The sequence below is a fragment of the Oncorhynchus clarkii genome, chromosome 29 (assembly GCF_045791955.1).
Source record: "Oncorhynchus clarkii lewisi isolate Uvic-CL-2024 chromosome 29, UVic_Ocla_1.0, whole genome shotgun sequence".
In the NCBI taxonomy this organism is placed as follows: domain Eukaryota; kingdom Metazoa; phylum Chordata; class Actinopteri; order Salmoniformes; family Salmonidae; genus Oncorhynchus; species Oncorhynchus clarkii.
In genome coordinates, this window is record NC_092175.1 from 19,498,362 (window position 1) to 19,524,380 (window position 26,019).

Below are 26,019 nucleotides of genomic sequence, written 5' to 3' on the forward strand. Positions count from 1 at the left end.
GATGTCAATTAGCCTTTCAGAAGTTTAAAGGCACAGTCAACTTAGTGTACGTAAACTTCTGACCCACTGGGAATTGTGATACAGTGAATTATAAGTGAAATAATCTGTCTGTGGCCTCCCGGGTGGCGCAGTGGTTAAGGGTGCTGTACTGCAGCGCCAGCTGTGCCATCAGAGACTCTGGGATTGCGCCCAGGCTCTGTCATAACCGGCCGCGACCGGGAGGTCTGTGGGGCGACGCACAATTGGCCTAGCGTCGTCTGGGTTAGGGAGGGCTTGGCCGGTAGGGATGTCCTTGTCTCATTGCGCACCAGCGACCCCTGTGGCGGGCCGGGCGCAGTGCGCGCTAACCAAGGTTGCCAGGTGCACGGTGTGTCCTCCGACACATTGGTGCGGCTGGCTTCTGGGTTGGATGCGCGCTGTGTTAAGAAGCAGTGCAGCTTGGTTGGGTTGTGTATCGGAGGACGCATGACTTTCAACCTTCGTCTCTCCCGAGCCCGTACGGGAGTTGTAGCGATGAGACAAGATAGTAGCTACTAAAATAATTGGATACCACGAAATTGGGGAGAAAAAGGGGTGAAAAATAAATAGATAATAAATCTGTCTGTAAACAACTGTTGGAAAATTACTTGTGTCATGCACAAAGTAGATCCTAACCGGCTTGCCAAAACTATAGATTGTTAACAAGAAATTTGTGGATTGGTTGAAAAACAAGTTTTAATGACTCCAACCTAAGTGTATGTAAACTTCCGACTTCAACTGTATATATATATATATATATATATAGTCATGATCGTTTTGAAGGACGGACCAAGGTGTGTTGAGTTCCACATCTTTTATTTAAGTGAAACTTCCAAAAAAAACAATAAACAAACATGACATCCGTGGTGCAACATGCCCCTTGTGCAACATGCCCCTTGTGCCTCCCCCCAAAAAAATCTTGGGGTTTCTGTGGCCGCGGACCCCGGCGTCGTCTCTGTCCCTCCAGATTCCTCTGCGATTCTCTCCAAGGAAGGGTATCGCATCCTCCCATGATCGCCTCCCAGGTCCAACTCACTTTATCCTCCATGGCACGCTGCTTGGTGCTTTCGTGGTGGGATATTCTGTCACGATCGTTTTGAACGACGGACCAAGGTGCAGCGTGTTCTGAGTTCCACATCTTTTATTTAAGTGAAACTTCCAAAAAACAATAAACAAACAACGAAACTTGACATCCGTGGTGCAACATGCACATACACAAAACAATATCCCACAATGCAGGTGGGAACAGGGACACCTTAAGTATGATCCCCAATTAGAGACAACGATAATCAGCTGCTTCTAATTGGGAACCATACTCAAACCCAAACATAGAAATATAATCGACTTGAACACCCCCTAGTCACGCTCTGACCTACAACACCATAGAGAACCCCGAGGGCTCTCTATGGTCAGGGCGTGACACACACACATACACTATATATACACATATATACATTGCAACATTTACCTAGAGCTAACGCTGCAGATAGCAATACTGGGTGATTTGAAAATAATAATAATTTTAGCAAAAAATGTTATCTTTAATTTACAATCTGTAGAAACTATGGGACTAGAAAGGTTCGGTACTTTTGTGAAGCATCATAGCACTGTTCAAAAATATATGGCAAATAGAAATCCAAAATGGATGGTGTTAAGAGATAAATGGGAGGGATTGAATGGAGCTGAAGGGTGGGACTAATAATAACAAAGGTAACAAAGGTAAAACATACAGGATCTGTAAAATGTATATAGGTTCAGAACTTTTGTGAAATAGCACAATTACAAATATATGACAAATAGAAATCAAACTGGGTGGACATCAGAAATAGAGGAAGGCCAGGACTATAAACAAACAAAATATAACCATTGTAAAATAGATTGTGTCTGTAAAATGTATATAGTATGTATACGCTGTAAGTAGAAGCCTAAGTGTTATTGTTTATTAGTTTACTCCAATTGGGGGAGAGATGGTAGGGTTTGCGGGGAATAATAAAGGAAAATATATTCTAAAAAGTTATGTGTGTATATATATTATATATTATTATTCCCCGCATACCCTACCATCTCTCCCTCAATTTTTATATACAGTGGGGAGAACAAGTATTTGATACACTGACGATTTTGCAGTTTTTCCTACTTACATACAGGTAATGAGTGGAGAGACGGAATTCTTACTGGTTGGTAGGTGATCAAATACTTGTGTCATGCAATAAAATGCAAATTATTTACTTAAAAATCATACAATTTGATTTTCTGGATTTTTGTTTTAGATTCCGTCTCTCACAGTTGAAGTGTACCTATGATAAGGAAAACATACTTACAAATTACTTGTAAATTATTCAGACAATTACATTTTTGGAAGCAACTAGGAACTCGGAAAAAACGAGATCAGACTGAGAATAATCTGACCAGTCTGATCTCGTTTTTTCCGAGTTCCTAGTTGTCTTGAACACCCCAGTACACAGGAAGAAGCAATAGAGCCCCACAATGGAGGTGTCATAATACCCATAAAACCTAGCTGTCAAACAGGGAAATCGTTCCAATTAGTCTTCCCATAGGGAATTTTTGAAACACTTAAAATAAGGGCTGTGTTTTGTGTAGGTTTACCCTGGCATGACGTTTTGATACCATGTAAATCTCTCTCTGACAAGGTGACTTTTATTATATAGTCTGCTCTAATTACTCTCAGATTCAAAAATTGTAATTAGCATCAAAGTAGACATCATGCAAGATTACAAATCCTGCACCTAATCTCTAGCTGAAACTTTTGAAAACAGGTATTGTGTCAACTGTGTGAACTTGCACAAGACAGTAAACAGAATTGTCAATTGAAAGAAATTTTGCCAATTTATTAATTACTAAATTTAACTAACAATTCTTAATCCAGAGATTCTTACCTTTGCCTCGATTTGGCAGTCTTGTCCAGTTCATCATGGCATTTGTAGTTTTTTATGATCACAACAGTGTAAATATAGGCAAATATGTTGATAAGTAACCTTATTCTAGCGAGATGCACATAGTTATCAAAATGTCACGCAGTGTAAGTATATACGAAACATAACTCTTATTTGAAGGGTTTCTAAACCCCCTATGGGGAAAAACAATTATGGTGGAAAAACAATTGGAACCATTTCATTGTTTGACCGCTAGGTTTTATGGGTATTAAGATCTCACCGGGATCCTTATGATTGTAATGTACATTAGTTAACTGGCATGGTTAATGTTAGGTAATAGTTATGGTTAATGTAAGGGTTAAAGTTAGGGTTTAGGGCATGGACGTCCAAAGGTTCCCAAATAGCACAGACGTTAACGTGATGGAGCTTGGGTGTTGCTCCAAAGAAATCCCCGTCTTGATTGGCGAATCGGATAGGACGTCAAGAGAATTAAGAACGCAACATATGTTACGATTTTTGGATTGGACCAAAGCTTTTCAAAGCTCTATTCTCATTGGTTTAAAATGTTTTAGCCTCTTTGCCCCTCCCCAAAATCCAGCGGTGTGTCATGGAGATTTTGTTAGCGGGTAGTGAGGACCAGAATCGGGCAACGATTGACCCTGTTTAACTTAACCGGCTGTACATCGGGGCTGGGGGGTCGCCCTGACGAGTTTTAAACGTGTAGATCGCCTCATATTTTTCCACTTGATCGACTGGTCTTCCAATGTCGGATTTCAAGCTTGGGATTGTTCGACTTGGCCGTGTGGCCGGGAAGGTGAGCTGGATCCGAGGGCTGCCATGTGCGACAAGAAGGGGATGGGATCACAAAAAGCGGTTACAAAATGGCTCGTTGAGATAGGTGATGGCATCGAAAATATTTTAATTTTGAATATCTGTCGGAAAAGAAGCATACATAAGTTAGCTATCTAGCTAACGTTAGGTGGCCCAAATGTTTCGCTAAATTCGTATTCTCACGAAGCCGCCCATCTCAAGCCAATTACTAATAGCTAGCTAGGTACAGTTCACCGACGTTCGTAGCTAGTTAATTTATCGAAGCAACGATGTCTTTGGTGAATGTTGAAAGTTAAAATATCATGTAATCTAAATGCACACTTTACCGGTAAAGCAATTGTAGTGTACGCTAGCTAACTGGTATAGATAGTTCTGCTCTAGTCTTAATGAGGAAGCCATTGCATTGCCACGCTTTATCCAGGAACCCCTTGCAGCGTGATTGAGCACCGGCATGTTTTAGCCAACGGTATTTTTTAAACTAGCTTATTTTTATCTTAACATTTGAAGGCTGATACAAATGTCAATAATGACGCCACATAACATGTAACGTTACTAGGGCTAGCTAGCTAATGTTAGTGTTTTTTTTTTTTAGCTAGCTAACGTTTTATTTAGGCTAGCGACAGTAGCTACGTGATCTACTTTTACCTGACGAATTTGAACAGTGACTTGAATATTTAGGGGCCCTCTTGCTTTTAGCCATAGTTTTAGCACCGAGGGCAGCTGGTGAACATTGAAATGGGTGTGTCACTTATACATGAGAACCACTTGGACATATCACGTGTTCTGGAGTGACCCCCCAGGAACATTAGTCAACACCACAATGCGGTGCTGTTGCATGCCACTGCTATGCCTTCCCAAAATGCTTGTTTCATGATTGCTAATTTACTCAAAGCAAATCTAACTTGACTCGTGGTCTTAATTAGGGATGCGTCTACACTTAGAGAATGGTTACCTGAAGGAAAATGGGGAAGGGTCATTATTTAATTTGTTTTATTTAACTAGGCAAGTCAGTTAAGAACAGATTCTTATTTACAACTTTAACTGCCTTGATCAGGGGCAGAACGACAGATGTTTATCTTGTCAGCTCAGGGATTCGAAATAGCAACCTTCCGGGTCCTGGCCCAACACTCTTAACCACAAGGCTACCTGCCACCCCGCCTTGCTTTTTACATTTAAGGCAAAGGGAGGGTTTAGTATTTAAAAAAATAATAATATAGTCCAAGGGAGGGTCATGTAATTGATGAAATTTAGATATTTGTTTTATAATTAGTTGCTACATATTGATGTGTGCCCAATCGCCCCCCCCCCCCCCATCTCTCATTCTCTGCTCTCATGTATTATCCATATTAATTTTTTGTTGTAATTTTACAGCCAATGTTAACTTTTTTATTTGTGGCTACGACAGTCCATTGCAAAACATTCTAGCAGTATTTCTGATTGTCTTTTCAGCTCACGATCACATACTTTTAATGTGGGGCTATGACAGTCAATTACATGATGTCTCATATCTCACCACCACTAATGAGATGGGTGTACATGATGCATGTTGTCAGAGCATCTCAAAGTCAGTGGGTGTGGTCAACAGTGCACACCTCATCTCTGCTGTCAAATCGAACCTGGATCAATATTTGGTTTTAATGCAGATGAGAGCACTGCTGAATCCAGCTTCACAAAGGGTACCATGAGTTCTAATCCTCTGAGGGAAATGGCAGGGTATTCCCTTTGAATCAGGTACCAAAACTCCTCAAGTTACCCTTGAATGCTTTGTTTGAAGCATTCGGTAACATGACAGCTCGAAAGGCCGCACTTGAATAATTCCGAATCAAGGGCGACCTTTTCCCAAAATCAAAGGACACCCGGGTTGAATTTTATCTTTTAGATTTAAATAATTTTCATTTAGCTTTAAGGTTAACAATGTATGATTGAGAGACAGAATATATATAATACCAGTCAAAAGTTTGGACACCTACTCATGCCAGGTTTTTTTTTTTTGGTTGCCATTTTTACATTGTAGAATAATAGTGAAGACAATAACACATGTAGTAACCAATTTTAAAAAATAATCTAAATACGTATATTTTAGATTTGAGATTCTAAGTAGCTACCTATTGCCTTGATGACTGCTTCGCACACTCTTTGCATTCTCTCAACCAGCTTCATGAGGTAGTCAGTCACCTGGAATTCATTTCAATTAACAGGTGTGCCATGTTAAAAGTTAATATATGGAATTTCTTTCCTTAATGCGTTTGAGCCAATTAGTTGTGTTGTGACAAGGTAGGGGTGGTATACAGAAGATAGCCCTATTTGGTAAATGACCAAGTCCATATGGCAATATTATAGCTCCAATAAGCAAAGAGAAAGGACAGTCAATCATCACTTTAAGACATGAAGGTCAGTCAACCCGGAAAATTTCGGATAACTTTTAAAGTTTCTTCGAGTGCAGTCGCATAAACCATTAAGGGCTATGATAACTGGCTCTCGTGAGGATCGCCACAGGAAAGGAAGGCCCAGAGTTACCTCTGCTGCAGAGGGATATGTTCATTAGTTACCAGCCTCAGAAATTGCAGCACAAATAAATGCTTCAATGTTCAAGTAACAGACACATCTCAACATCAATTGTTTAGAGGAGACTGTGTGAATCCGGCCTTCATGGATGAATTGCTGCAAAGAAACCACTACTAAAGGATCGATAAGAAGAGACTTACTTGTGCCAAGAAACACGAGCAATGCACATTAGACCGGTAGTCCAAAGGACAGATGTCCGAGTCCAAATGTTTGATTTTGGTTCCAACCGCCATGTCTTTGTGAGACGCAGAGTAGGTGAACAGATGATATCTGCATGTGGGGTTCCCACCGTGAAGCATAGAAGAGAAGGTGTGATTGTCTGGGGGTGCTTAGCTAATGACAGTTGATGTGTTTAGAGTTCAAGGCACACTTAACCAGCATGGCTACCACAGCGTTCTACAGCAATACGCCATCCCATCTGGTTTGCGCTTAGTCCCACTATCATTTGTTTTTCAACAGGACAATGACCCAACACCTCCAGGCTGTGTAAGGTTTTTTTCTTTACCAAGAAGGAGAGTGATGGAGTGCTGCATCAGATGACCTGGCCTCCACAATCACCCGACGTCAACCCAATTAAGATGGTTTGGGATGAGTTGGACCGCAGAGTGAAGGGAAAAGCAGCTAACAAGTGCTCAGCTTATGTGGGAACTCCTTCAAGACTGTTGGAAAATGATTCCAGGTGAAGCTGGTTGAGGGAATGTCAAGAGTGTGCAACACTGTCATCAAGGCAAAGGGTGCAGCTTAACTAGGTCTTTCCTTGCACTACTTGGCCATACAACTGGACAATAATCAAGATATGAGAGAACTAGAGCCTGCAGGAGTGTGGTGTTACGGACAGCCCTCTCCCCATCTTTACAACCATTGAATCTATATGTTTTGACCATGACAGTTTACAATCTATGGTAACAGCAAGTCATTTAGTCTTCTCAACTTGTTCAATCAGTCATTACCAGATTCAGCTGAGGTGTAGAATTTAGGGAATGATTTGTATCAAATACAATGCTCTTAGTTTTAGAGATGTTCAGGGCCAGTTTATTATTGGCCGCCCATTCCAAAACAGACTACAACTCTTTGAGGGTTTCGGTGACTTCATTAGCTGTGGTTGCTGATGCGTACATGGTTGAATCATCAGCATACATGGATACACATGCTTTGTCTAATGCCAGTGGCAGGTCATTGGTAAAAATACGTAGTCCTATGGCATACCCTCTAAATTAGTCTGGGTTTGAACTGAACAGCAGGCCTATAGGCTATTTAGTGTGGTCTAGTTCTAGGCTACGAAGTGCATGCTCTGAGAAGCACAGCAAAGTTCTATTTCTATGATAGCTGCTGGGATGGTGTAGGAATAAATAAAACAAGGCTGCATTACACATGCAATGGATGTTCCAACCTTGAGCCCCAGGCTGCTCTGCCCTTGCTGATAAACTTTTTGGGGTGCTGCCTAACCAATGGCAGTTCTGATTTTTATTTATTTATCAAGCCTAGTCCCAAAAATGCATCTTGCGCGTCAGACTAGCCTATAGCCTAAATTCTGTTCCGTTTGAGAAAGAGAGCGTGAAGAAAAGGACCGGAGGTAAACTTGGATTGCTACTACTATAATTATTTTATTAAACAATATTGTTTTTCTTTTTTTAGTTGTTATTTTCAATGACGGCCTTGCAACCTTACAGTTAACTAGTCCAACGCTCTAACCACCTGCCTCTCATTGCACTCCATGAGGAGACTGCCTGTTACGCGAATGGAGTAAGCCAAGGTAAGTTTCTAGCTAGCATTAAACGTATCTTACAAAAAACAATCAATCAATCATAATCACTAGTTAACTACACATGGTTGATGATATTACTAGTTTATCTAGCGTGTCCTGCGTTGCATAATCGATGCAGTGTGTATCGTTGCTCCAATGTGTACCGAACCATAAACATCAATTCCTTTCTTAAAATCAATACACAGTATATATTTTTAAACCTGCATATTTAGCTAAAATAAATCCAGGTTAGCAGGCAATATTAACCAGGTGAAATTGTCACTTCTCTTGCGTTCATTGCACGCAGAGTCAGGGTATATGCAACAGTTTGGGCCGCATAATTTGCCAGAATTTTATGTAATTATGACATAACATAGAAGGTTGTGCAATTTAACAGGAATATTTAGACTTATGGATGCCAACCGTTAGATAAAATACGGAACGGTTCAGTATTTCACTAAAAGAATAAACGTCTTGTTTTCGAGATGATAGTTTCCGGATTCGACCATATTAATGACCTAATGCTTGTATTTCTGTGTGTTATTATGTTATAACGAAGTCTATGATTTGATAGAGCAGTCTGACTGAGCGGTGGTAGGCAGCAGCAGGCTTGTAAGCATTCATTCAAACAGCACTTTTGTGCTTTTTGCCAGCAGCTCTTCGTTGTGCTTCAAGCATTGCGCTGTTTATGACTTCAAGCCTATCAACTCCCGAGATTAGGCTGGCGTAACCGATGTGAAATGGCTAGCTAGTTAGCGGGGTGCTTGCTAATAACGTTTCAAACGTCACTTGCTCTCAGCCTGTAGTTGTTTCCCTTGCTCTGCATGGGTAACGCTGTTTCAAGGGTGGCTGTTGTCGATGTGTTTCTGGTTCGAGCCCAGGTAGGAGCGAGGAGAGAGACGGAAGCTTTTCTGTTACACTGGCAATACTAAAGTGCCTTTAAGAACATCCAATAGTCAAAGGTATATGAAATACAAATGGTATAGAGATAAATAGTCCTATAATTCCTATAATATCTACAACCTAAAACTTCTTACCTGGGAATATTGAAGACTCGTGTTAAAAGGAACCACCAGCTTTCATATGTTCTCATGTTCTGTGCAAGGAACTTAAACGTTAGCTTTCTTACATGGCACATATTGCACTTTTACTTTCTCCTCCAACACTTGGTTTTTGCATTATTTACACCAAATTGAACATGTTTCATTATTTATGAGGCTAAATTGATTAATGTATTATATTAAGTTAAAATAAGTGTTCATTCAGTATTGTTGTAATTGTCATTATTACAAATAAATAAATAAAAAATAGGCCGATTTAATCGGTATCGGCTTTTTTTGGTCCTCCAATAATCCGTATCGACGTTGAAAAATCCTAAACGGTTGACCTTTACTCTCCAGAGATGTTCGATCGGGTTCAAGTCCGGGCTCTGGCTGGGCCATTCAAGTACATTCAGAGACTTGTCCTGAAGCCACTCCTGCGTTGTCTTGGCTGTGTACTTAGGGTCGTTGTCCTGTTGGAAGGTGAACCTTTGCCCCAGTCTGAGATCCTGAGCTCCTTGGAACAGGTTTTCATCAAGGATTTCTCTGTACTTTGCGCTGTTCATCTTTGCCTCGATCATGACTAGTCTCCCAGTCCCTGCTGCTGAAAAACATCCCCACAGCATGATGCTGCCACCACCGTGCCAGGTTTCCTCCAGATGTGAGGCGTGGCATTAATCAGACCAAAGAATCTTGTTTCTCGTGGTCTGAGAGTCCTTCAGCTTCCAAACTTCTTCCATTTAAGAATGATTGAGGCCACTGTGTTCTTGGGGACCTTCAATGCAGCAGACATTTTTTGGTTCCCTTCCCCAGATCTGTGCATTGACACAATCTTGACTTTGAGCTCTGTGGACAATTCCTTTGACCTCATGGCTTGGTTTTTGCTCTGACATGCACTGTCAACTGTGGGACCTTTTATAGACGGGTGTGTGCCTTTCCAAATCATGTCCAATCAATTGAAATTATTATTTTTTTTGTTGTTTGAATTTTACCCCTTTTTTTCCCCAATTTCGTGGTATCCAATTGTTGTAGTAGCTACTATCTTGTCTCATTGCTACAACTCCCGTACGGGCTCGGGAGAGACGAAGGCTGAATGTCATGCGTCCTCCGATACACAACCCAACCAGCCGTACTGCTTCTTAACACAGCGCGCATCCAACCCGGAAGCCAGCCGCACCAATGTGTCAGAGGCTACACCGTGCACCTGGCAACCTTGGCTAGCGCGCCACAGGAGTCGCTGGTGCGCGATGAGACAAGGAGATCCCTACCGACCAATCCATCCCTAACCCGGACGACGCTAGGCCAATTGTGCGTCGCCCCACGGACCTCCCGGTCGCGGCCGGTTACGACAGAGCCTGGGCGCAAACCCAGGGACTCTGATGGCACAGCTGGCGCTGCAGTACAGCGCACTTAACCACTGCGCCACCCGGGAGGCCCCAATCAATTGAATTAACCACAGGTGGACATCTCAAGGATGATCAATAGAAACAGGATGCACCTGAGCTCAATTTCGAGTCTCATAGCAAAGGATCTGTAGACTTATGTAAATAAGGTATTTCTGTTCTTGACTTGTAATAACTGTGCAAATATTTATAAAAAAACTTTTTCGCTTTCATTACACTTCATTATGGCGTACTGTGAGTAGATTTGAGGAAAATAAATAATTTTTGAATAAGACTGTAACGTAACAAAATGTGGAAAAAGGCGAGGGGTCTGAATACTTTCTGAATGCACTGTATAAAAGGCAATTTTTGTCTTGGCCCATCAAATATGCCAATTGATTCATGCAATGCTTTTACTATGAAGGATATCTTTCCACCCCTACTCTTGTCCACGGTGGTCTGGCCCGCAGCCCTGTGCACTATCAAAATTCCTACATTGGCATGTAATGGATACAGGATGAAGAACAGTTTATAAAACGGTGTATTTAAGGCTCTGGTCTGTCCAAGAAGTGATGGCAAATGTTCTCTACTATCCACTTTGTTTTATTTATTATTTTGGGTATAGGGTGGTGTCGCTTTTTTTTCATACCTTCGGGGAGGTTTTTAGATAAAAGGGCCATCCATTTTCATTTCAGAGAAGTCCAATTTTCTCCATTTAACCCTTATTATAAATAATGTTCACGCCCTCATACCGTCCACATGGTTCAGTGTCGTGTCACACCTCACTGTTGTGACCTTTACACTACACAATAATAGTGTTAACCCACATTCCAGGTGGCATTATCTGTCCTTTCTTTTGCAGACGAAGTACACACTGATCGATGAACAGGACATACCATTGGTGGAGAACTATGCCTTCGAGGTAAGAGGGTGGGGATTTACGAGGAGGGTGTGGTGAGGGTCATTCTAGTCAAAGACCATTCCCACACGAGACTGGCCCCAGTAAACAAAACAAAACAAGAACAACTGGACTTTTCTTGAGGAAATGGTCTGGGATATAAAAATGTCACACCATTATTTTTTCAGGCACGCATGGATGTCGATGCAGACGGCAATGGGGCAAAGATCTTTGCTTATGCCTTTGACATTGGCAAAGGGCGCTGGGCTGGCAGGCCACTGCACGAGCTGCTCTGGTGAGTTGATGTCCCACCCCTACATTCTGCTCCTGAATACATCATCGTAGTCTGTTGGTAAGGGCAGCTTTTTGCCTTTTATCAAACAAACTATCCATTGTTCATATTGTGTGTGACGCTGGCAGACTGGTTGTCAAAAGGAAATGTCAATGTTTCTCCAGGGAGAAGCACAGAGGAGGCATCGCTCCCAGCTTCCAAGTTGTCCACATCAACTCTGTCACAGTGGATAACCGTCTGGACAATCTGCGACTGGTCCCCCTGGGCTGGAGCCCCAAACCAGAGGAGATCTCCAGCAAGCAAAGGTATTACAGCTACCTTCTGCTCTCCTAGCATTCATCACTTCTCCACTACAATTACTAGAGATACATTCTGCTCTCCTAGCATTCATCACTTCTCCACTACAATTACTAGAGCTACATTCTGCTCTCCTAGCATTCATCACTTCTCCACTACAATTACTAGAGCTACATTCTGCTCTCCTAGCATTCATCACTTCTCCACTACAATTACTAGAGCTACATTCTGCTCTCCTAGCATTCACCACTTCTCCACTACAATTACTAGAGCTACATTCTGCTCTCCCAGCATTCACCACTTCTCCACTACAATTACTAGAGCTACATTCTGCTCTCCTAGCATTCATCACTTCTCCACTACAATTACTAGAGCTACATTCTGCTCTCCTAGCATTCATCACTTCTCCACTACAATTACTAGAGCTACATTCTGCTCTCCCAGCATTCATCACTTCTCCACTACAATTACTAGAGCTACATTCTGTTCTCCTAGCATTCATCACTTCTCCACTACAATTACTGGAGCTACATTCTGCTCTCCTAGCATTCACCACTTCTCCACTACAATTACTAGAGCTACATTCTGCTCTCCTAGCATTCATCACTTCTCCACTACAATTACTAGAGCTACATTCTGCTCTCCTAGCATTCATCACTTCTCCACTACAATTACTAGAGCTACATTCTGTTCTCCTAGCATTCATCACTTCTCCACTACAATTACTGGAGCTACATTCTGCTCTCCTAGCATTCACCACTTCTCCACTACAATTACTAGAGCTACATTCTGTTCTCCCAGCATTCATCACTTCTCCACTACAATTACTAGAGCTACATTCTGCTCTCCCAGCATTCATCACCTCTCCACTACAATTACTAGAGCTACATTCTGCTCTCCTAGCATTCATCACTTCTCCACTACAATTACTAGAGCTACATTCTGTTCTCCCAGCATTCATCACTTCTCCACTACAATTACTAGAGCTACATTCTGCTCTCTCAGCATTCATCACCTCCACTACAATTACTAGAGCTACATTCTGCTCTCCCAGCATTCATCACTTCTCCACTACAATTACTGGAGCTACATTCTGCTCTCCTAGCATTCATCACTTCTCCACTACAATTACTAGAGCTACATTCTGTTCTCCTAGCATTCATCACTTCTCCACTACAATTACTGGAGCTACATTCTGCTCTCCTAGCATTCACCACTTATCCACTACAATTACTAGAGCTACATTCTGCTCTCCTAGCATTCACCACTTATCCACTACAATTACTAGAGCTACATTCTGCTCTCCTAGCATTCAGCACTTCTCCACTACAATTACTAGAGCTACATTCTGTTCTCCTAGCATTCAGCACTTCTCCACTACAATTACTGGAGCTACATTCTGCTCTCCTAGCATTCACCACTTCTCCACTACAATTACTAGAGCTACATTCTGTTCTCCCAGCATTCATCACTTCTCCACTACAATTACTAGAGCTACATTCTGCTCTCCCAGCATTCATCACCTCTCCACTACAATTACTAGAGCTACATTCTGCTCTCCCAGCATTCATCACCTCTCCACTACAATTACTAGAGCTACATTCTGCTCTCCCAGCATTCATCACCTCTCCACTACAATTACTAGAGCTACATTCTGCTCTCCCAGCATTCATCACCTCTCCACTACAATTACTAGAGCTACATTCTGCTCTCCCAGCATTCATCACCTCTCCACTACAATTACTAGAGCTACATTCTACTCTCCCAGCATTCATCACCTCTCCACTACAATTACTAGAGCTACATTCTGCTCTCCCAGCATTCATCACCTCTCCACTACAATTACTAGAGCTACATTCTGCTCTCCCAGCATTCATCACCTCTCCACTACAATTACTAGAGCTACATTCTGCTCTCCCAGCATTCATCACCTCTCCACTACAATTACTAGAGCTACATTCTGCTCTCCCAGCATTCATCACCTCTCCACTACAATTACTAGAGCTACATTCTACTCTCCCAGCATTCATCACCTCTCCACTACAATTACTAGAGCTACATTCTGCTCTCCCAGCATTCATCACCTATCCACTACAATTACTAGAGCTACATTCTGCTCTCCTAGCATTCATCACTTCTCCACTACAATTACTGGAGCTACATTCTGCTCTCCTAGCATTCACCACTTCTCCACTACAATTACTAGAGCTACATTCTGCTCTCCTAGCATTCAGCACTTCTCCACTACAATTACTAGAGCTACATTCTGTTCTCCTAGCATTCAGCACTTCTCCACTACAATTACTGGAGCTACATTCTGCTCTCCTAGCATTCACCACTTCTCCACTACAATTACTAGAGCTACATTCTGTTCTCCCAGCATTCATCACTTCTCCACTACAATTACTAGAGCTACATTCTGCTCTCCCAGCATTCATCACCTCTCCACTACAATTACTAGAGCTACATTCTGCTCTCCCAGCATTCATCACCTCTCCACTACAATTACTAGAGCTACATTCTGCTCTCCCAGCATTCATCACCTCTCCACTACAATTACTAGAGCTACATTCTGCTCTCCCAGCATTCATCACCTCTCCACTACAATTACTAGAGCTACATTCTGCTCTCCCAGCATTCATCACCTCTCCACTACAATTACTAGAGCTACATTCTGCTCTCCCAGCATTCATCACCTCTCCACTACAATTACTAGAGCTACATTCTACTCTCCCAGCATTCATCACCTCTCCACTACAATTACTAGAGCTACATTCTGCTCTCCCAGCATTCATCACCTCTCCACTACAATTACTAGAGCTACATTCTGCTCTCCCAGCATTCATCACTTCTTTACTGAGGAAAATACAACATCTTTACTGAGGAAAGACAAGGATATTCAGACTTAGCTCAGTATGACTGGTGTGTTTTAAATGTTTCAGTTGTCATGAAGGTGTGTTATGGTCTTTATTTCTCCCCCTGTAGAGAGCAGTCTCTGTACTGGCTGGCCATCCAGCAGGTACCAGCTGACCCTGTAGAGGAGCAGTACCTGGAGCTCAGTCGTACCCGCTACTACAATGCTAACGGAGAGCTGGTGGAGGAGGAGGAGTGCTCCTGTACTTACTACGAGTGTCACTACCCACCCTGCTCGCTCATCGAGAGGAGAGTACGTACTGCTACCATCCTATTCAGTTACCTTCAGTTATTTTCACACTCCATATACTTTCACTGTAGGCAAGGGAATATTGAAGTACATGGCTTTGAGGATTTCTGTGATCCCATTTACTTCCGAGGCTGACATAGATATTGTTGCTATTTTTAGGCATTTTAATATGTTAGTCTCAGAACAGTGTCACAAAACCCATACAGGTGTCTTTCCACCAGTCTGATTTCTGTCTCCATCTGTCCACAGCTTAGAGAGTTCAACATCTGTGGTCGCTGTCAGGTGGCTCGCTACTGTGGCTCTCAATGCCAGCAAAGGGACTGGCCCGCCCACAAGAAGCAGTGCCGTGAGCGCAAAAGAGTCCTTGCCCTGGAGTCTGAACCAGAGCGATGATCTCTGGATCAACTACCAGGATAGGGGAATGGGGGGAAGATTGGGAATGAAGTGCAAAGAAAAAAAATCTGCCAACAGAGAATTATGAGAGGACAATGTTGGTTGGTAGGGTTTAAAAAAAAAAAAAATCTCCATATACTTTCTTAACATGTCAATGGGGATGGTGGGGAAGTGTATATATCATTTTTTTTCCGGAGAGGACGATCCTCCTCGAGCTCTACCTGCTGCTATGGATTTGTATGTTTGAGTAAGATGATGTCACACGGATAAATTGCTTCTTTTGGACAGCAATTGATTATCGACAGTTGTCGTCATCAGCTTTCTCCTTCCTGCCATCCACCAACCTGTAATGCCGTGTACAGGGATCTAGGGAGGACAGTACCTGCTGCTCACCTTGTACAATGGGGCATGGACCTTTTCACTGTACCTCTTGGACCTCTGCTGCACACACTCAGTCATCTCCTTGTTATGCTCTAAGACCAACATACAGCAGATAGATTTACTTTGCTATTTCGCACTAGCAGTGTTGTGTGTGCTGCCATTTTGGACTGACGGACATGGATGAAGTGCTGAACATTGGGGGGGGGGGGGATTTTGGGTGTGTGTGTGTGTGTGTGTGTGTGTGTGTGTGTGTGTGTGTGTGTGTATATATATATATATATATATATATATATATTAGTGTCCCTCTTTGTTGGGAAGGGGTCATCAACTTTGGGCTTGATCAGGCATTAAACATCCCTGAATGAATCTGCGATTGGTCTGTTGCCCTTCCAGATGCCCACACAAACAGTCCCTGTCACTAACGCTAACGTTCAAGGGATATCCTGGGAAAAACTTGGAAAACCCAGGTTGGACAGGCTATGTCAGTTCGGGTCTTGGGATTGTATGAAATGGCCCGAATTCAATTCCATTGTTTTCTACACGTCAGTCATCAGAGATATTTGTTCTATGCCCAATGATCACTCCCTAGGAGTGATGGATGAACACCTGCTCAAAGTTTGTCTTCCTGTTGTGTCTTAGGTGGCGATGAGGAATCCTGACACTCACAGATAATGCATGTAACAAGCAGACCGACATAATACATGCAGCACACGTTGATAGTTTATGTGGACTGGTTCATAACACTGTGCACTGAGTTGTTTTAACACACCCAACCGTTACCTTTGTCATAGAGATGGGGGGGAGTTTAGAGGTAGGGAGAGTTGACTGTTGGGTGTAAAAATTCTACTTTTTTTTTTTTTTTTTACAGAATGAAAGCATTAATCACAAGAGTAAAAAGCTACAGTATATGAACAGGAGTACAGTTGGGGATAACTAGCTGTCTCTTTTCACTGTAAAATGATCAAATGAAATAAAATGACAAAATGTTTCCCATGGATGTATGACTGGTGGGAGTTTAAGGCGCCCTCATGGTATGTCACCTCAAAACTGTTTGTTCATTTAGATATGGAGGAAATGGTCTACGTTCACTTGGCCTGATACAATAACAGTGTGACACAGAAGCAATTTGAAGGTGTCGCATATGAGGGTTAGGCTCAGGAAATAATAGCCGGGAATTTATTGTGGAGCTTGTAAAATTAGATCTTTACTTCCATTGGCAGGTGTGTGAATAAACTGGAAGAAAAAGTAAAAGGGACAGCAGACATACAAATAAAGGAGCCTGGACAGTTTAATGTGTCTAAGTAAAGTGGAATGAATAACCTTTACTCAACGTCACCATGGTGATCAGTGGGCTGGTCTGGTACTGTGCAGCTCTCTGGGACAAGAGATAGGAGCATAAGGAGCCTGTGACGTTTATCCCCTCCCCTCTCCTTCACATTCCCAAAGCGAACCCAGGCAAAGGAGTGACAAACCCTCACTATATTGAATTAGAGCCTATGTGAAATAGCGGCTTAAGGAAAAATTGCTTGAGAAACACTTACGACTGCTACTAGAAAATGTCACAAAAGTCTATCTTTAGTTGAGTTACCATTGGCCCAGAGGCTCAAATAGTGTTACCGGAGTGCTGAAGGATGGCTTGCTCTGCTGTGCCCAGTGGACTATGATTTACTTACTGGACAGCTTATATGGATGTAGAAAGTCTGTACCCGAACCACGACTTTTTGAAAACTCACTTTGCACCAACCCGGTGAGTATTTCAAGCTTATATGTTCATATAATTACATTTGTATTATTGTAAGGGCAGACGGCGTCAGAGAGCTGCGCAGGCAATCATAACCAAATCCTAACTCGGGAATCCTAACTTTGGGGACTTTTATTCCCAAAAGGCACTGAAATCCTGAAATAAAACCACTCCTGACAATTGATGGCTTGTCCTTGCCAATGTCACTCGGAGAGATCACTGTCCATGCTCCTGTGTCCGGAGCCCACTCATGTGAAGGCTGCGTTGGAAGTTCTGAGTAGGTCTGCTCAGGAGAGCAGAAAGCAGCTGGTGGTGGAGATACTGAAGGATCCTAAGAGAGAGCGCTACATCAGGACACTAGAATATTTACTCAGCTCCACAGACTCATGGTGAGTGCAGATTGATACTACTTTACAGTTTTTACACATTACAGTTTTGCCCTGTTTACACCTGGGCTCTCAAACAACCCATCACGTACTCTATTCCTAAAGGTGTGTCATGCAAACATGCCTTGTGATCAAGGTTGCATTATGGTATTTGTGTACCTATACAGTACAATGTTTTATTTTACTGTAATAAAGAAGTAATTAGTCCCTGCACATCAATGTTTGTGCTGCTAAGACAAAATGCACATATTTCCTCTAAGTAAGCATTTGTCTATCCTCTCCTGTGCAGTGAGAGGAAAAGTCTTCCCTGCCTTGTACGGGCCTCACTTTGCGTTCCCATAACAGCAAGGTCCCCACCCTGAACTCCAATAAGTGATATGGAGGTTGGCTGCCCTTGAATATGCCTGAGTTTGTGACTACTGAATGTGACTACTAAAGAAAATCATGTTTACTGCTGTTTGTAATTTACACAACCATGGTTCCAAGACGCATATACGTAAATCTCTAAACGCATATTAATATCAGCCTTTACACTGACTGGTGGTTAATGTTTTTCCCGTTGCTCATTCAGGCTTTGCAGTACCGCAGCCTATCTTCTTGGAGTCCTGGTGGAGAGAGAGGAGGTTGTGCAGCAGCTCAAGGCCAAGGCTCCAAAGGGCAGCAACAGCCTTGTTGGGACTCTAGGGAAGCTCCTAACCAGACATGATCCAGACATTGTGATGAATGCTGCTGGTGCTTTAGCCTCTTTGGTAATAGAGTGTGTGTGTGTGTAAAAGAGAGTGTGTGGGGCAGCCTTACCAGTGACCCTCTCTGTCTTGAATCATCCCTCTCTCTCAGGTTGAGAGCTCGGCTGGACGTGGGTGGCTACAGAGAGACCAGGCTGTGTTTGGTCAGCTCTTGACCAGCCTGTTGACCCTGCTGGACCAAGGACCAGAGAGCATGGTGAACTCTGCAGCCCTGATCCTGGCCAGGCTGTCCCTGTGTGATGTGGCCTGCCAAGGCCTGTTACGCCACCCCTCAGCCCCCAGCACCTTGGGCTGCCTGGTACAATGCCTGGCACACAGCCATACAGGTCAGAGCTAAGGACGCAGGAGGGATAAGGTCTTGTGTGGCAAAACATAGTGCTGCCAATGCTCTGCACTATTGAACCCAAAATACCAGTAGGAATGGTTTTATTGCTTCACTAGGTCGGGATGTTTCGTCAAATGTTGACAGTGACAGGTTTTCTTGTTTAATAGATAAACGTTTAGCTGCATGCTTCTAATGGCTGTTTTTCACTTGTAATAGACACGGCTATGAATGCAGCCTTTGCTTTGGGTCGTCTGTGTGGAAGTGAAAGAGGCAGGAGTCTCATTCTGACATTTGCGCCAGAGTACCAACTGGTAAGACACTGTACACATCTGTTTTAGGAGAACAGTAGATGGTGGAATAAGTAGTAGATTCTGAATCCACACCAAGCTCTGTCATTCAAAAGGGCCTTGTACTTTTCATCTCTCCAGGTTCACAGTCTGCAAGCCCTCATGAGTGAGGTGGCTGGGCCAGAGGCAGGACAGACAGCCTGTTTTGCATTGAGTTGCCTAGTAACAGAAGAAGATGGACACGCTCTGGTGCTGGGTAGCCCATCCCTTCCCAGCCTTCTTGATGCTCTTCTCTACCGCTTACAAACAGAAGACCAGGACAGTGCCTGGTTTGCTGCCATGTACGTATGTCACTCAATCCTCCACCTTACACCCTAGGGCTTAACTCCTTCTATGATCAAGAAGCATTAATAGTCTCACTGTCACTGTACCACTAGAGAACATGGAAAACATTTCACAATCTATCACAGTGAAGTCAGGTTAGGTAGCTAGCTGAAGCACACCGCCTCACCCTTCCGTCCCTCTCTCGGTCTCACAGGGCAGTGAAAGTGTTCGTGTCACGACTGGCTGGAGTGTTACACGTGCGAGAGCACAGGTCTCTGAGGGAGCGACTGAAGGTTGTCTTATTACAGTACTCTCTGGAGAATTTCTGTTGAACCAGTTTATGCTAATGTGCCTGGAATGCAGTGTTTGCTTGGTTGGTCAGTTATTACATAGCCTATAGATATTTTTTTCAGTATCAATAGGATGTCTATTATTACATCAATCATATTACTATATCAAAGTTTTATTATATATGTCAATATCCATTAACAGTTATCAATTCAAAATTAAATTGTCTTACTTGCATTCATTACATTGTCTCAATCCCTTTCTGACTCTCTCCTCCAGTCTCTCTCCAGCTCTCCCTCCATTGGCAAGGATCTCAGGGAGGAAGTGACCTCATGTCTTAGGAAGCTGGAGCCACTTGTTAAGCCATTGCCCCCGACAACTAGGCGCCTCCCATCTGGGGCCTGCACTGTGTCATGGGAGAAGTGTTTCCCTGAGAGTGGCCTAGAGGTCACTTACAGGTCAGCTGGATGCAGGAATGTTAAGGAGTGTTATTATAGGGACCTTTTCACCAAATACACCCTCTCGCAATATTCTTAGAGGAAACCAGAAAATATCAAAGTGTGCTAACAAACAACCTGTTTTACATTGTGGCATACTGGCATTTAACATAGAATTGCAGAAACAACAAACAAATACTAAAATGTATCTTTTTTAGCAATAAGCTGATATGTGGTCTCTTACTGTCCTCAGCCTTCTGGACAGAGAGATAGTTCTGTATCGTGGAACCCAATGTCACGTGACTTTACCGGTATCAGTCCTCAAACCTGGACATGAGTTCTCACTCCGACTAATCCACTCTTCCGCTGATGGAGACACCAGCCCCTGCAGCGAGCCTGTGCTATTGGTCATAGAATCAGAGGAGACGGGGGCAAGGCCTGGTCCTCCAGAGAAGCTGTGCGTGATTGGATGCACAGCCTCTCATGTGCGACTGAGTTGGGTTGCGCCGGCGGGTGAGCTGAAGCCCCAGGTGTATCAGCTGTATCGTGGGGAAACACTACTAGATACCACAACAGAGCTGAGGTAAATGATGTAACAATCAATGTCCTTTTTAAACAGCTCCTTTTGAGTAAAGAGTTATCATCATCCTCCACACAAAAGCCTGGAATATTAACCAGAACACCAAACACTATATTATGTTATTTGCCAGGGCTGTAGTGGGTGGTCTGTCCCCGGGAACCGTTTTCCAGCTGGGTGTGTGCGCAGTGGGGCCAGGGGAAGAGGTGGGCCCCTGTGCGGAGGTGGAGGTCCGTACAGCCAAGGAACAGGACCACGCACCCAGCGGCCTGACCATGGTGGTGCTGGGCAGGCATGAGCTGCAGATCATGTGGGGGGCTCCCCTGGTGCCCCTGGGTCGCCTGTTCAACTATGAGCTGAGGCTGAACGATTGCGTGGCTTACTTGGGCACGGCGCGTGCTCACACTGCCCGCCGTCTGGCCGCCAACACGGCCTACACCTGTACTGTAACGGCCATCACCACCAGAGGGCGCTCTCAGAGCCGGTCCGTCACTAAGAGGACCGCTCGCGACGAGTACCCGTACACACAGAGGTGAGAAGAGGAGAGACAATCAGATTATATCTCTAACATGTAGCTTGTGTAACTGAATCTATCCATTGACAGGGTGGACTTTAAGAGTGTTCGGTCTCAAGTGATGCTCTTTCCCATGTGTGGGGGCCGTATCACAAGCCACAGTTTTGTTATATTCTGTCCGTCTGGCTGCCTATCAGGTGTCTGTACTCCTCCAGCCGTCAGCCTCCTCCTAAGACTCCTTCATCACCCCCATCAGTCACAGAGGCAACAGAGGTCAGACGAAAGGTCACAGAGATCGTGGAAAAGGCCAAGAAACCCCACTCTGCACACGACCATCTGACCAAGGTCAATCTGTCCAGCAGGCAATACAGAGGGACTGATCACGACAGCGAGAGACACAGGTTACCCTCATCTGAAACGAAGCTTTGTCATGTGAGAGATCATCTTGACGTGTAGAATTGGTGTGATTTTATGTCCTTTTCTTTTCCTTCCTCCAGGCAACCTTTGGTCTACACTTCATCTGCTGGCTGTGAAAGCAGCAAAATGGAATCATCTGAGGTAGGCCTACCTACACTTTGGTATCTTAGACAGTGCAGTAACAAAGCAATTTTGGGGGGAATCCAAGCGCTAATGATTTCTCCTGTTTTACTGTATTTCTTTGTTCTAGATGATGACCATGGGGCTGGTGAATGGATATGATGCAAAGGCCTTATGGAGGAGAGCCAAAGAGAGGGCAGGAGTATCTGTCTGCCCTGCTGGGCTTCCAGTCCGACCCCTGCTCCATCTCCAGGCTAAGACTGAGGAAAACCTGCTTGAGAGGCAGTCCCACCGTGGCCTGGACCAGCATTTAGACCCTTCATGCCTCAGGGCCCAAATAAGCCCATGTAGGTAGTCTGACTAGACATCCTGGTCCACATTTTTCTAATGTTCCAGCTTAACACGTTTGTATGTAATAGAACGTCAGTTTGGCATAGAGGAGCTACGTCACTGCCTATGCCACTACCTTATCTGCTTGAATAAAATATAAAATAGTAGCTAGCAAGATGGAGATCACAGACATTATTTTGAATGAGTTAATTTTGCAAGTGACTAATTTGCATCAATTAAAACCACTGCAAAGGTTTGGCCTGCAAACTTTGTTTACAAATTGACGTTCTGGCATGTTTTCCTCGTGATTTGTTGGGAGAGTTGTCTGTCTGAAGAGGGCCCTCCCCGGATTAAAAAAAACAAACCTTTATTGAAGTTGCCAAAAGAGTCATTGAAAACAGAACCTAGTCACTGCTGTTTCCTAGGGTCGAGACTACCAGGTAGGTTATATTTGTTTGTCAAATAGATAGAGGCTTCACTGGTCATGGGTAATGGTGCACCTATTGTATAACCCCAGGGATGCTTCTCCAGTGGAGTGCTCTCAGAAGACGACCTAGAGACAGAGGAAAACTCCCCTGTATCCCCCATCATATAGGTGAATATGTTACATGTTTAGCAACAACACAAATGCACTATTCCTGTCATACATCTGTTTCTGTCTATGTCTGTGCTTGTGTTCATGTCTGTTTGTGGTGGTACATACAACAGATGCAGTGAAGTTAGTCCATCCCATTCCTCCCTCCTACCCACAACTGGACTGGACAGGAAACTATAAAGACAAGCTGCTGAGAGACCGGTAGGGGTCCTGTTGACTTTTTATCTGGAACTTGAACACTCTGCTGTCTTTCAATATTGTTTTCTGCCTTAACATCCCTTCCTATAACCCTAACCCTCTGTCTGTGTACATCTGTCCTAGGACAAGGCTTTTGATAGGACCAAGAGTGCAGAGCGAAATCCGAGGAAGACATCCCCTAACAACAAACTGGACCAAGCTTAGCTGATAATGATCCGTAGAGGAAAGCATGGGTTTACACGGAAAAATCTAAAACAAGCAGAGAATGGTGCTGCTTCAGAGAATGGTGCTGCTTCAGAGAATGGTGCTGCTTCAGAGAATGGTGCTGCTTCAGAGAATGGGTTTTGGGGGCTCGTCTCAATACCAGTGATTTTCATAAAGACTGTGTGAATGGAAAAATGTAATAATCAACTGTTACAGGCTTGTTATTCAGTATTAATGCCCGGAATTCAATTTTTTAAAATGTTTTGTTTATTTTGATGCCCATGTTTGTTTCAAATCACTGATGTTAGATGAGTGAATCTCAAATCATAGATCCTCATTTTTGCATCAGTCATATGGTTAAAGAAGTATTACTCAGCAGAAAATAAACTATCCCACCAAACAAAATATTTTTCTGTCCCCAAAATAGAGTACAGTAATGTATCTATGAAATGTATTTTTTCTGATGTTATTGTCAGATTATCCAGCCTCGTCATTATTTGACTAGTGTAGTTGTACCTGTGTTGTGAACAGAGACATTTTTAGAGGACATATTCAACATCAAGCAATCATCTCAAATTGGGTTGCACATTTTTGGGGAATATGCAGAGGTGGAAACTTTCCGTGGGAATTAACGGGAATGAACTGAAATATATGGAAATTAATATTAATACCATTTAAATGTAGATGTTTTTTGCATTGGATATATTTACCGTATCACATGGAGACAGAAACGTAAACCTTTGACCTCATCATAAGTAGACATAATTGCAAATGATTAAATCCTTCCAATAGAAATAAAAAAAGATTGAATTATGAATTAAATGAGTTGACTCCTCACATGGGAAGATTTCACTGAACAACAAAAGAAAGGGGATATTGAATGATCCCCAATGATCCATCGCATCTCCCAAAAACATTTTCAACACACATCTGTAAAATGATAGTCTAGAAACTAAAGCTTTGGTTGTCTTCCTCTCAGGACGATGGAGGCAACAGGGGAAAGAGCCTCAGATCCACAAAGTCCCTTCCACCAGGTGGGCGATTGAGATATGTTGGAACAACTGCCATATTGCATCTCCATCCCAAAGCCCTTGCTTGGAATTGTACTTTGTCAGACTGCCAAGAACCTTGCTTTCCTCCAGGCCAAGGTGGCGAGACACGGTAGTGATGACACCATAGGCCTTGTTGATCTCTGCACCAGACAGGGTGCTCTTGCCAGCGTACTTGGAATCAAACATGTACGCTGCTGTGTGTATGGTCTTCAGGCAGAAGTCTTCACGCTTTTTGATGTATTTCAGCACTGCAGTTTCCTCTGCTTGGAGCAACAGTGAAGTGGGCAGGGCAGTACGGATTTATTCTCTTACATCTGCAAGCAGAGTCTGAACATCAGACAGGATGGCATTGTCTCCCTCAATCCAAGCAATGGCTACTGCTATAGGTTCCAGGAGTTTCAGGCTGCTTTACCACTCTCTCCCAAAATACATCATCCAGGAGGATCCTCTTGATGGGGCTGTCCATATCGGCAGACTGTGATATGGCATTTTCATTTCTTGGAGAGACTCCTTCCCCTCCAGGAGACTGTCAAACATGATGACAACATCACCCCAATGGGTGTTGCTGGGAAGCTTCAATGTGTTGCTCTTATTCTTCTCACTTTGCTTGGTGAGGTAGATTGATGCTATAACTTGATGACCCTTCACATACCTAGCCATTTCCTTGGCTCTCTTGTAGAGTGTATCCATTGTTTTCAGTGCCAGATGTCCTTGAGGAGCAGATTCAATGCATGAGCAGCACAGCCAATGGGTGTGATGTGAGGGTAGGACTCCTCCACTTTAGACCAAGCAGCCTTCATGTTCACAGCATTGTCTGTCACCAGTGCAAATACCTTCTGTGGTCCAAGGTCATTGGTGACTGCCTTCAGCTCATCTGCAACGTAGAGACGGGTGTGTCTGTTGTCCCTTGTGTCTGTGCTCTTGTAGAATACTGGTTGAGGAGTGGAGATGATGTAGTTAATTATTCCTTGCCCACGAACCCATCAGAGATGATTGCAAAACTTTCTGCTTTCTCTATGATTTGCTTGATCTTCACTTGAACTCTGTTGAACTCTGCATCCAGCAAATTAGTAAATTAAGCATGTCTGGTTGGAGGGGTGTATGCTGGGCGAAGAATATTCAGAAATCTCTTCCAATACACATTGCCTGTGAGCATCAGAGGTGAGCCAGTTGCATTACACAGCTCGAGCAAGACATTCATCAGCATTTCTCTGACTACGCTCCTCCATTGAGTAAAAAAAACCGTTGAATTCCAGGAGGACCATGAGCTGTTGCTATCGATAAGGTGTCTGATTCATCATTTCCACCTCGAATAGAAGTAGAGGGACTTTTGTCAGATGTTGCTTGTTGTAAGCGCTGAGCAAACTTTATGCACTTGGCCAGCTGATTCTGCATCTTTGTTGCATTCCTCACATATAATTTGGCACAGTATTTGCAAATGTACACAGCTTTTCCTTCTACATTAGCTGCAGTGAAATGTCTCCACACATCAGAAAAAAAACTCAAATACAGTTCCATGTACAGATAAATAGTTAAGCTGTTAGATTAAGATAAATGTTTTAAAATGAAACATGTATGGA

The 26,019-nt window shown here is 43.3% G+C and overlaps 1 protein-coding gene and 2 long non-coding RNA genes across 4 annotated transcripts; all 3 read left to right on the plus strand.

Annotated features, from left to right (window-relative positions):
• The first annotated feature begins 3,246 nt into the window (after nt 1-3,246).
• LOC139388560 (zinc finger MYND domain-containing protein 19-like) lies at nt 3,247-16,100 on the plus strand. Of its 2 annotated transcripts, XM_071135295.1 has the most exons (7): nt 3,247-3,726; nt 8,031-8,061; nt 11,337-11,396; nt 11,561-11,667; nt 11,829-11,969; nt 14,947-15,127; nt 15,374-16,100. In XM_071135295.1, the coding sequence occupies exons 4-7, from the start codon at nt 11,567-11,569 to the stop codon at nt 15,515-15,517; spliced, it is 567 nt and encodes a 188-aa protein (XP_070991396.1). In that variant the 5' UTR covers nt 3,247-3,726; nt 8,031-8,061; nt 11,337-11,396; nt 11,561-11,566; the 3' UTR covers nt 15,518-16,100. The 2 variants fall into 2 exon arrangements, with proteins under 2 accessions (XP_070991396.1, XP_070991395.1); XM_071135294.1 differs by lacking the exon at nt 8,031-8,061.
• A 5,732-nt stretch (nt 16,101-21,832) lies between these two features.
• LOC139388740 (uncharacterized) lies at nt 21,833-22,307 on the plus strand. The gene is made up of 3 exons (XR_011629321.1): nt 21,833-21,924; nt 22,021-22,081; nt 22,191-22,307. It is a non-coding gene; the product is annotated as an uncharacterized lncRNA (long non-coding RNA).
• A 384-nt stretch (nt 22,308-22,691) lies between these two features.
• LOC139388741 (uncharacterized) lies at nt 22,692-23,769 on the plus strand. Its single transcript, XR_011629322.1, has 3 exons — nt 22,692-22,985; nt 23,099-23,186; nt 23,307-23,769. It is a non-coding gene; the product is annotated as an uncharacterized lncRNA (long non-coding RNA).
• Nucleotides 23,770-26,019: the final 2,250 nt, after the last annotated feature.

What these genes read in the sequence shown, in the direction of transcription:
- LOC139388560 (XM_071135294.1), top strand. Translation starts at nt 3,676, where the DNA reads ATGTCGGATTTCAAGCTTGGGATTGTTCGACTTGGCCGTGTGGCCGGG. An exon ending in TGGAGAACTATGCCTTCGAG is followed by an intron (nt 11,397 to 11,560) that starts GTAAGAGGGTGG and finishes TTATTTTTTCAG; the next exon opens with GCACGCATGGATGTCGATGC. An exon ending in GAGATCTCCAGCAAGCAAAG is followed by an intron (nt 11,970 to 14,946) that starts GTATTACAGCTA and finishes CTCCCCCTGTAG; the next exon opens with AGAGCAGTCTCTGTACTGGC.